Here is a 12,395-nt window from a genome sequence, read left to right as displayed (position 1 = left end):
AAAATTAGTCCGAACTAACTATTTAGAAGCTGGTGTACTGCAAGGAAGTGTCCTAGGACCAACCTTGTAACGGGTAGATACGAACCCTATCATGGCCATCTTTGGTGAATATACTGCAATGGATCCGTTTTAAAACGCAGTCCATAAATTAATTGTTTGGATTCAAAAATTGCGTGTCTTACTAAATAAAAAGAAATAGACGTTTTTAAATTTAAAAACAAAGAATGAAGTATTTTGCTATAATACTGACAAGTACTAGAATGACATGGATACAAAGCTTAAATAGAAAGAGCACTTCAAAAAAAACACGCTATATAGCAGAATCAGCGACTAAAAAGTATTACGACCATCTAAAATGTACGAGACAATGTTCATATGTTAAGCAGAACCAAGCGTCATGAACTGATAATCGTAAAGATATGGACAAGTTTTACTAGATTGACCCTGATTAACCGGGGCACCGCGGTTCTACTATTACTATGACTCGATACCGATCCGTAACGATTGTTTCTTAAAGAAACAAACACAAATTCCAAAAATAAAATTGGTAATTACGACTGCCCTTCTTTTTATTTATCAATTTGTTTATATTTCAAAATGAGTATTCTACATATTTTCTTTTCAAAAAAGTAGTATTCATTTATTTTATTGACATTTTCGAAAACGGAAACGCTTTAAAAATAAAAGCACCCTAATATGCATACACTAGGTATCAGAATTTAATAAACAAACCCAAGTGAAAAAACACTCGTCTATTTCATCAATGTGTAGATATTTAAATATACTCTCTCTTAAAGAAATGACAAAACATTTTAGTAATGCTTTCGACAGCTCTGATTTTATATCTAAAAAAGCATTTTATTCCTCATTTTTGTATAAGGGCTGATACTTCTACTGTTTCTTTTAGCAGAACCAAATTTTTTCGGTTGACTAAAAAAAGGTGACTGTGATTTGGAAAAGCGGCACGCACGCTTTACATATTTTTTAATAATTAATTTATCGTAGTCGAGGTTTATATTTTTGTTTTTCTGTTTTTCATTTTTATTATTTGTTAGAATTTTGCTACCTTGTTCGAGACAGTAAAGAAAATTCCTTTTCAATTTTAAATATTCCCTAAGGAATGAGTGCGGGGACTTTTATATTTTGTTTTTCCATTTTTTCTTTTGTTTGTGTCCAATACAATTCACATTCACATTGTTGCGCATTCAGCTATTACGCACGTTGATGTGTTTTGTACGTTGTGATGGTTTTCCGTCAAGTATGTATTTTTTTTTTTTGAAATGAGATATGAGCGAGTCATGTGTAAGGAAGTTTGGAGGCTGAGGGTTGTAAAGAATTTTACCATGTAAGGCGTATAACGTATATATAAAAAAAGTTTTCATAAAATAATTTCTGATACGTATTTAAGTGGATAATTTGAAACAACCCTGAGGCTTCAGCGAAAATACATTTTTTCATTACAAAATATCAAACTACATTTAACGGAAACCTAAAGTTGGAACTTTTAATTGATTTTTGTTAGTGTTGCGATTATTTTGAATCATTCTATTAAATACCAACTCAAAACCTTTTGTTTTTGAAATCTGTTACAAAAAAAAATAATGCTGTCATTTTATATTTGCGAAACAAACGTTTAACTACAAAAAATAAACATTCCTTTCACTTCCAGAAATAAGATGGGTACCTAACTACCTTCACACATACATTAATACAAAACTCTATCGTTTGAAATGTTCAAACTTTCACTAACAATCAAACAAAATTATATAATATTTCCACAATTTTAAAATACAATTTCGGCGGGCGGATTCAGCCTTCCGTGCAGTGATATAAATTATTTAATTCTTTTATTTTTGTCTGTCTACTTTTGAGGAAAAGATAGTAAGGTAAAACCATCATGTCCCGGAGGTATTTAGTAATTTTTAAATAGAAACATAAACTAATTATGTGTACTTTGCAACGAAAATCATAACATGATTAACAACCAGGGCTGGAGTCTGGCAAACAACCAACTCAAGGCCCTTTATGTGTAGTAACTTGAAGTAGTACCCTTGTCGTGATGATAAGTGCGTTGGACTGTCATACCAGAGGTCTTGGGTATTTGGGTACTGCTGTTTGAACAAATCCTTCAAGAGTAATTCTTGTCATGAAAAGTGTTTTCTCAATTTAGCCGTTCAGAATCGGCTTGAAACTGTAGGTCTGCTCCATCCCTGATAACAATACTCGCATACAGGAATGGTTGAGAGTTGTAAGTAACTAGGTCCTAGTTCTGAAAGGACTGTTGCACTAATTAATTAAACTTGAAGAAGGCCATGAAATAGGTTTTCCAATAACCAGCTTACATTATTCCTATTTCTTTAAATTATTTTTTGTTCGGCACAAGAATTTGTACATTATAGAACTAAGTGTTTGATCAATGTGAATTTGCACACAGCTGAGAAAAGGAACTGGAAAAAGAATTTTGAAGTCAGCCAATTAATTTGCGCCCTATACATCCTGAAACCTTGCCTTTTCATCTACGCAAATGCTTTTAAAATGTATTGAAATTTCACAGAAATAAATGTTTTCAAACTGAAATACTAATCCCCAAACACCATAATAAACCTTTTCTCTAATCCTTTATTGGTTCATTCGCCTTAGAAAAAAAGAACAAACGGTGCACATTTTTGCATTTCAAAGGCACACCAAACAGCCTTTTTGTAGAAACAAAGATTAAACGGAAGCACCACACCTGTCACTCAAAAATAGCTGTCAAATCGTCTACCGCACGTAGCAGAATCAACCCAGCACCCAATGCAGCTAGCGCCCCCATATGATAAGAATCAGCATGCAGTTTGACAGTATACATGTCAGGATGTTAGCATTGGAATCAGTGACAGTTAACCAAAAAATCAAATGAAAAAAAGTCCTTTTTGGAATAGTACCTATACCTACCAACCTACGGATACGATACCTAAAATCCTACGATGCGTTTGTTGTTTTTTTTCAGAAGCTTATTTTTTGTATGTAACACATCCATACACACACACACACGCAAAGTACAGACATCAGAGCTTGTTGCGGTGAGATTTTGAAGTTTTCGTATTTTTTGTGTGTGTTTCGTTTCTGTTTGCTTCGCTTTAGGCTCAATATGACATATCCCGTCGATGCTTGCGATGCAATTGTCATTTGAAATCCTACTTCTGTGACAGGCAGCATCAGGCGTTTCGTAAAGGGAAAAGAAAAGTAAAGGGTTGATGTTAAAATGCATTTCCACTTGTCCATAAGTCTCTATCGGTGGTTTGGTTTCGATAGACGAAGTCAGCTCTTTTTTTTTATTTGAGAACTGTCAGATTTTTGGGTAGAGTTTGGACACACGGACATACGGAGGAATATGACAGATGTCATTTTTTAATAAAAAATACAAAATAAATGTGTTCAAAAAAAAGTTGCTTGAATATTTTAATTTTATGAAAAGTTTTTTTTTTTGAAATTTGCAGAATTTCAAAACTTAAAGTTATCATAACTATCAACAGAAAACCCACATCCAAATTCCAACATAAACAATCAGACAAACAACACGATTACATATTATGCCACTTACCCTTCGCCTTCACCTTCACCACGACAGTATTTGGTGTTGAAGTTATTTTGGTTAGCATTAATGTTTGTAGTTGGCGGTGATGTAGCATCTACGCCTCTACGGTTAAACGTCACATCATCAGCAGGAATAGTTGTTGGTGGAACGTCATCATCATCACCATCACCATCATGCGAATCAATCATCGTGGACGGCATCCTTGAACTGAAGTTAATTGGGGTGGTTCTGTTTGTGATGATGCAACCATCGTTTTCGGAAGCAACACCATCACTACCACTGCCACCTCTGTTGGTGGAGTTAATGGGGGAGAAGGAGAAAGAGGTGGCACTCGCAATGTTGACGTTGATACCATTCTCGGTGTCACTGTCATTTCGACTACAATTCATTGTCATAGATGATGCTGCTGCCGCTGCCGCCGTTACCGCCGCCGCCGCTGTAGTCATCGCTAGAGTAGACGTGGCTGCCTTCGTCGTTGTCGTCGTCATCGTCATCATCGTTCTTGTTGAAGCTTCCAGATCTGATGATTTCAATTGCTTTGGATAGATGATGGAGGAGATATCTCCTAAGGGCTCCTGCAACAGCAATTGCATTCGCTCTGTGCTGGTTCTGGTTACAGGTGGTTGGCTACTACTATTCTCTGCCCTGAGTAATCCATCGTCTGGCATTGATGGTGATGTTGACAATGATGCTGATGAAAACGGCCTCAGACGCGTTAGTCCTTGGGGAGAAATGGGTGATCCTTTGATGGTGATGCTCTTTTCTGAATCCAACGCATCAAACGATGCTGATGGGGTGATGGTTGTTCCGGGGGCGATTGCTTCATTTGGTGATGAACTCCTGTCTGATGGTGGAAGGATAATCCTTTTATCGTTTTCAACTACAACCAACGTTGCCGTTGCCGTTGCCGTTGCCGTTGCCGTCTCCGTCGTCGTCTCAGTAAATAGAGGACTTTGTGGTGGTGATGGTGATAATGGTGATGATTGTGATGGCGTTGTTGATGATGATGATAATGATGCTGATGCACTCGCATTTGCATTTGCATTTGCATCTATATCCTGTAGTCCTGTTTCATCAGCATTTTCAGTATCTAAAAGTGAAAGAACAAAACAATATCAAAATGAATAATGACTCGATTAGCTTAGTGTTATATTTCAAGAGGTAAGCAAAAATAAATATTTTGTTTCCCATCTACGCAGGCGTAAAAGGGATATTCTCTCGAGGTTTCGAAAGACCTCTTCACAATAGTGGACTCAAGCCTGCATCACCCAAGAAAAAAAAAATAATTTTAACGAATCAAATTGAAAGATGTCAGTTATTAATGTGATCGCATTTGGAGCGTTAATGGTCAATTCAGCATGTGACAGATGTGCGTAATTCATTTGGATGAACAAAAAAAGAAAACAGAGAAAAAACCTTTCGGAACTCTTCGACTTATGCGCGTGTGGATAAATATCCATAACCAGATGGCTTCAAGGAGCGCGTTTTATGTATGTCCAGTTTTGGTTTTTTGCCAAGCGTATTTGCGTGAGCGGATGCATTTATCAAAAAAGCAACCAACCCGCAGTGAAAGGAGATTTAAAATTGGTGGAAGGATTTTGACTTCAAATTTCGTAATAGGGTGTATTGGAAGTAGTTGATAATTTCTGTGATGAAAAACACTCTTATTTTATAGTAACAGTCTTAGAAGTTAATTTTTTTCATTTACAGTGTAGAAAGTTGACTTTAAAAGATTGCATCCTTTATTTGTCCGAGTCCTTATGTAGTGTAAGATAACAAAACATTTTGGATACATTCTAAGATGGACAATATTACAGCTTGTGACAGTATTAAAGAACAGTCCTCCACTAAAACATTCCATATAATTGAGTTACAGTGTTTACAGTTTAGTGTCTTCCAATTACAGTACAAGGTCTTAGCCTTAACTATAGTATGTTCTTATGATCTACTTCAAGAATAAAAAATACAGCTTATTTAACCAAATTTCATTTGAAGATATATTTCATTCAATACCGTTTGGTTGTGAAAAATAGCAGTCTTGAATTTTATACTAACAAAGATAGCTGATATTGGTATATCACAGTGAGAAGAAATATAATTAAATAACACTTAAATGACAGTTTGATAAATTGAAAGTCATTTGCAGTTATTAAACAAATACCAAACTTATCATACATTACCCTATTTTAATCAGCAACAACGAAAAGAAACACCCTATAGTGCACAAGATTCATTGCCATATTACAATTGCATTTTGTAATTTCCGCCAGATAAGCCTTCCAACAACTCATCATCCCAAATGTAAGACGATCTCATCTGGCCGTAGAAATCTTTTGAGTAAATCACAGATTCTGTTAGGCTCGACAGCCAAGCCGGTCGACCAACCAGGCAACAACGATCCTGCTGCAAAAATAAGGTGGGAACACCACCATAGACACCATCATAGCTTTATGTCTTTTGACCGATGACGCGTCCAAACATTTCAATGCTGGCATCATGGGTCATCGAGTAAACAGAAAAACTGCATCTTGTGCGAGGGCGTGATTTCGATCGTTTGTCAATGTCTTCCCGAGGTTATTTGTGGGCCTTACCAGCTCGGATTCGAGCGACATGGGTAATCAAAGCTTACGACAACTTCGCTCTTCTGATGGGGGTTTTGAACGTGACGCGTATGGCATTGCTTCTGAGTATTTTTGTTGTAGTAAGTTCTCGTGATGCTGCGTCTGGTCAGCCGATTTATTATTCAATAGCCATTTTGGCCAAGTGTATAAACTTGGTACGTACTGCATATGTATATGTATACTCAATGGCGTGGTAAATAGACTTACACTGTTTCTAGAAAAGATCAGTCCATGATGCAGTTGCTGCTGCCTGCCTTCCTGCCTTTTGAATGATGCTGCATCACTGATGACAATGATGATGCTTCCTTCTTATGTAAGAACGAACCAAATTTATTCAATACTGTATGTATGTTTTGTGTGTGTGTTTGTATTTCTACCCGGCTGCATCATCAGTAGAGCAAAGACAAGATGCAAGTGCATGCAATTTATGACCCTGTCGAGACAATGCCATATCGGATTTTATAAACGATTTTGGACAAAATGAAGTCGCGGTTGATGCGCTTTGGCCAAGCAACAAAAATCCTAAAGATGCATCGTTCGCAAAAGTGGAGAATGAGGAGGTGGATGCGAATGGAGATTGGGTTTAAGGTTTTTTTTAACTTTCTTATTTGTTTTGCTAAGAAGGACATTATTGGTAGTTAGTATCTTTGATTGTATAAAATCTAGAAGCTTGTAGGGTTACATACTTATAGTGTTTCAAAAGTCAAACTAGCAAACAAAAACTATCCATTTCAGTGTAGTGCAGATCTTAAGACTTATTAGCATGTATTTCGATTGGCTGTATATGAAAAGTCAAACATTCAGCTGATAACTTGCTTTTCGAATGTAGCGAACGTGATAACTTTGTTATTCTTACGATTAAAGGTATTCGAGTCGAAAATCAATTCTTCAAATTCAAGTAGTATTTTGTTTGTAAGAGAACTGTCACTTCAATTCTTTTTAAAACTATTCAAAGTTTCACTCCATGCCAAATAAGCAAGATTCCGCGCTGGATCATCCTGTATTGATCATATCAACACCCTGCGGATCATTATTGAAGAGTGCGTTGAATATTGATTACCACTACACATGCTGGTAATCAACTTCGACAAGGCCTTTGAAAGCGTTAACAGGGAGTACATCTGGTTAGCTTTGCAGAGGAGAGCCATCCCAGAAAAACTAATTGCTATTATTAAAGCAACATATGATGAAAGCAAGTGTCACGTTCTGCACGGTAGTAGGTTGTCATATGGTTTTGAAATCCGTATCGAAGTTAGGCAGGGTTGGATTTGGTAGCCAATATTGTTTTGTTGGTGATAAGCGATGTACTGCGTGCAGCTTTGTCAGGTAGTGAAGGGATGCAATGGACTTTGACATCCTATTTAAAGCACTTGGATTACGCGGACGATTTTTGCTTACTCTTTCATAGGATCATGAATCTCCTTCAAATTATTTCCGGCAAAACAAGAATGATCAGCCTCGGAACACTATCATCCTCTCAAATAAATATTTCCTTGCAACCAGTGGAAAAAGTGGAGAGCTTTCAATACCTTGGAATTATCGTCTGTCGAAAAAAAAGGTGGAGGAATAACTCTATCAGCTTAAGAACAAAGCTATAACTGTTTCGCATTAATGTCGCATCTGTGCTTATTTATGGAAGGTTACTTTAGCCATTACAAGAATGCTGCAAACCTTCGTGATTAGATGTCTTCGTAGCATCGTAAGGATTTTCTAACCAAACCGTATATCAAATGAGGTCCTTCATAGAAGGACAGTTCAGGGACCTATAGGCTCTTTAATTTGAAAGCGAAAGGGACAATGGATTAGACATACGCTTCGAAAAGTTAACGACTGCATTGCAGGCCAATCAATGCAGTTTAATCCGCTCACACAAGAAGAAAGAAGAGCTGGACGACTGAGAAGCACATGGTGCAGGACAGTCGAGGCGGAATCAGTGTCACTAGGCAAGAGTCGGAGGGAGCTGAAACACATCTCCGAAAACCGAACAGGTTGGCGCGCAGGCGTAATAGAAGCCCTATGCCTCTTAAAGGGTTCAAAACGGACTTAACAGGTCTGAAGACCTAAGTAAGTAAAATTTCATTGAGTACCATTAATTTAAAGGTTCTTCGATAGCACAACATTTTCTATATAATTTTTATAACCGGTTATCAATTAATGAATTTCTAGTTTATTGGTGCAAAGGAGTCCAAACGAAAATTGCACTGTCACTGAGGAAAGTTACCTTCACTCATAGCCACCTGTTGTACACCTGCCAATATTTGGTGATTCAAAAGCCAACAATTAAATCAATTTACATATCACTGATTTATTGATAAAAGTATAAGGATAAGAGCTGTCAGGTAGACTAAATACCCAAATTCGATTGAGTTTGAGATGGAGCTTGTTGGCCTCATTTTTACAGCCTTGAACAAGAAAACTGCTAATACTACGGTATTTCCATAATTTTAAATTTGAACTTTCTTGTGTATACCCAATTGATTAGCCAATAAAATCTATGAAATATAAAAAAAAAAGTTTTAAACGGTTTGAATTTATGGTTGGAAAAGAGAGCGGAGGAAGTAGAGAAATGAAGATTGAGAAAGAGATCTTAATCTTTTCGCTTAATACTTATTTCTTTCGCAAATCACCTTAGAACTTATTCGTGTGTGCACCCGGCTTCAATGATTGCTGCAAGATCCAATATACATACATATATCTTACCCCATCTATGGAATAGGCCCCCATCTACCTTCCTGGCTAACCGCTACCGACTTCATGGCTACATACATATATATGCCTAGTTAGGTACAGATTATTGTTATTGTATATATTATTATCTAGACGCAGATAAAACAAACAATGGAGTGCACTAGCCATACAAAAAAAAAACAACGGACAGTACTGTCTCTCTGACCATAAATAGAGGCCAAAGAAAATCGTAACATATTCCATAAATGCATGATGCAGTCAGACAAGACTATAAAGGCTGCCTATAAGTCTGTATAATGGTATACATTTTGTGGTCAAGTGAATATAAATTGCATATATACTGCTAAACGCAAGGCTTTTATAGATTTGAACCAGCATCGCGGCACACTAAGCTCTCGCACTCTTATACTCGTGCCATTCCACCGATATTGAGCTAGAGTCCAAGTCCAGAGCCACCTGAAAGCTGTAACTCGATAGAAATTGAAATTTAAATAAACTTTTTATGAACGACTTTTGGTCGAGGCTGTGAACATGTCACGATTTTTATACCACACAAAAATGATGTAAGAATGAAAATCTTGGCAATAGGGTGGAGGTCTTTAATGTGTGTCTCTGTCAGTCTGTAACCTGTCAAACCAAAAACAGGTACTTTGTAGAATGTATATTATTTGAGATTTTTGTTTATAGGGTTCCAAAGTAGATTGTAAGTAAAACTTAGGCTTGGTTGGTATTTTCTCTGTGTACAAAAATAATACTTCGAAAATCTATATGGTAAATGAGTCCTTACGAAAGAAGAAGAAAAAAAAGGAAGCTAAAAATCAACCCCTGGGCCTCAGGGGCATGCTTTGTTCTTAATTCACATGGATATTCCATCACAAAATGGAAGAGTCACTAAGATTTTCCAACCACCTCGTGTGTGGCAAATCCTTTTTTTTTGTCCGTATGGATTCTCGTCCATTTCCATCACTTCAAGGTGTATTTCTGTATCATCATTTTTGATCAAAAAAAAAGCTTATCGACTGCGTTACCTAAACGTGGACATAGGTAAGTGTTGTGTCACTCTTTTGAAATTTTTCAAACAAACAAAAAACCAAAGAAATCCTTTGGCATTAATCTTAATTCACCTTGAATGCTTCCCAAAAGGATTGCATATGCATTGGTTATAAGTATTTTGTGTATAGTCATGTTGCTCTGTAGAAGAGTGAATAAGAGGAATTTTATAGCTGGCTTATTATTTTGTCCATCATCATCATCATCATCATGATCATCGTTGTCCATAACCATGACGATTCCCTTGAGGCGGGAATCCTTCGTTTCGCTCAATCGGTTTGGGAATTAACCCTTTTTGTCCATATTATAACCTCTTCCCGCACTCACTCAACCACATACTGGTATCCTTATCCTACGTTGACTGAATCCTGTCGTCGTTAATTTCTATGCGGCATTGCTTTCTATACTTCTACCCAAACCAAATGTTAAGAAGAATCCTTATATTTTCTTTCTGGATTTTTTTTTTGGCGACTGACATAATAATAGTGTTCTAACAAGGCATATACCTTCCCCGTTCACGTATACATTTTACCCGTTTACATCCTACCATCCCTCTACCCTTTCTACTTCCATACCCTTCCATGTCAAATCACATTTTCGATTCTCGCTTTGCTGACCATTGTGTTATCCTTAGTGTTTTATTCGCTTTATAGAATCTTCAAAATGTCCTTCTTGGTTCCAGCGAGTTTTGTTTCTAGTTCTGGTCCTGGTTCTGGGTCTTGCCTATCTCTCCTTTTCGTCTTTTGCAAAATCTTTTGTTCTTGACATTCACATTTCTTGTCTTTAATTATAAAAAATAAAAAAAAAAGAAGAACTGTGACCGCACTAATTAGCCTCAAAGGGAGTTTCATTTCATTTTCCGTTATCTCTTGGTTCTTATCCTAGGATTCTGCTTAGCTCTTATCCACTGGTCCCCTTGTTCCCCTTAACTCACACCACACGCTATACCCTCTTATACGCCAGTCTTGTTTAGTTCGCGGTAATGTCTTGTCCATGTCCATGTCTGTCCCATTTGGACAGAGGACAAGCAGAAGAAGAAGGAGTTGATTCCTTTAAATACAAAAACAGAAGAATGGGTGAAAGAAAGAGATACAGACAGACAAAAAATTAAAGAGATTAAACAGAGTTGCCTCTGTTGTTGTTTTTGGATGATGATTTTTCTATTTAAAGAAAGATTATCAAACTAAAGTTTTTTAGTTTAAGTCTTTTGATAGTTTCTTCTTTTAAATTTGTTTACTTGTTTCATAGAATTAATGACTTTGCTGTAAATAACTTATATTCTGGGACTTAAAACTGGAAATACTTGTTTTGCGAATAAATTACAGAACAATAATTTTATTTCATGTTGATCTCTTGGCAACTTTACTAATTTTTACCAATGCCAAATGTGGCGCTTCAAAGACCACCCTCTTTCTACCCTTTGTATTTTCAATGTTGGGCGATTGTCCTCTGTTGGAAATCAGTTAAAATCTGGATTGAAGTGGAAATTTAAAAAAAGGAGGAATCAGCACCAGAAGAAGATAGACGGGCAAGAGACCCCAAAGAGGGTTCTTATTGTCACTTATTTTTAAACATACAAAATGTATGTTCATACATAGAGACAATATCTATAGACTTATACAAACTAACCCATATGTATTTTTTTCTTTTGGTATTCGGATACAACAAGGACGTGAATAAGATAACTGAAATCTTTGTTTCCTTTATTTTATGGTATTCTTTTAATGTCCCATCTTCCCATCCCATACCTAAGTATGTTTGTCAATGCAATTGGCTAATTGATTTCTATTCTTTAAGTCATCAGTGACCATTATCAGTATAGATTTGTACATACATATATGTATTCTTTATAGGATATCCCAACAAAAAAGCGTCTAGAGAAGAGTGAAGGATAAAACATATATAGGGGTACGTGTATCTTGTAAGGACATTACGACAAAGCACTTCTTCTACATACATGCGGTATAGTACGAGGATATGACGTTTATGTGAAGAAAATGTCGTTATTCTTAAAATTGATCTAAGATCTGAGCAAAGATTTCAGCTGAAGTAAGTCAGACATTTTTAAAATTTAAAACAAAAGGTGTTTTGTCTTTTCCTAACCCACAAGTTTTATCGAAAAGACAAAGATTTGGTAGAGTTTTTGTGCTTTACCATAGGGAAAAATTTACGATTTTTTTTAATTGTCGCGCAATATAAAACTGAAGTATTTAAATGTTAAATACAGGGTGTCCCGTAAAAGATTGTTTAAACTGAACTTAGTGATAGGCTAAGCTATGAACTCTCAGAATTTAGTTACTTTCTTACGGTGGCGCTACAGTCCAGGGCGGACCTGGGGCTGAACCAACATGCGTCCCCAGTTAGCTCGGTCCCTAGCTAGCTGTCTCTAGTTTCCCACGCCAAGTTGGTTGAGGTCTTTACACACCTGAGTGCGCCACCTGAGTCGCGGTCTTCCTCTA

The 12,395-nt window shown here is 36.6% G+C and overlaps 1 protein-coding gene across 1 annotated transcript in view; it reads right to left on the bottom strand.

Annotated features, from left to right (window-relative positions):
• LOC129942381 (protein tiptop) overlaps window positions 1–4,469 on the bottom strand; it is a 30,167-nt gene extending 25,698 nt beyond the window's left edge. The window contains exon 1 of the mRNA XM_056051281.1: window positions 3,584–4,469. Within this exon, the coding sequence (XP_055907256.1) occupies window positions 3,584–4,245 (662 nt within the window). The 5' untranslated portion in view covers window positions 4,246–4,469. The remainder of the gene's footprint in view (window positions 1–3,583) is intronic.
• Window positions 4,470–12,395: the final 7,926 nt, after the last annotated feature.

Source organism: Eupeodes corollae, chromosome 1, assembly GCF_945859685.1.
Source record: "Eupeodes corollae chromosome 1, idEupCoro1.1, whole genome shotgun sequence".
NCBI classification, from domain to species: domain Eukaryota; kingdom Metazoa; phylum Arthropoda; class Insecta; order Diptera; family Syrphidae; genus Eupeodes; species Eupeodes corollae.
Note: the sequence above shows the minus strand (reverse complement) of the source record. Positions and strands in the feature narration are given on the sequence as shown.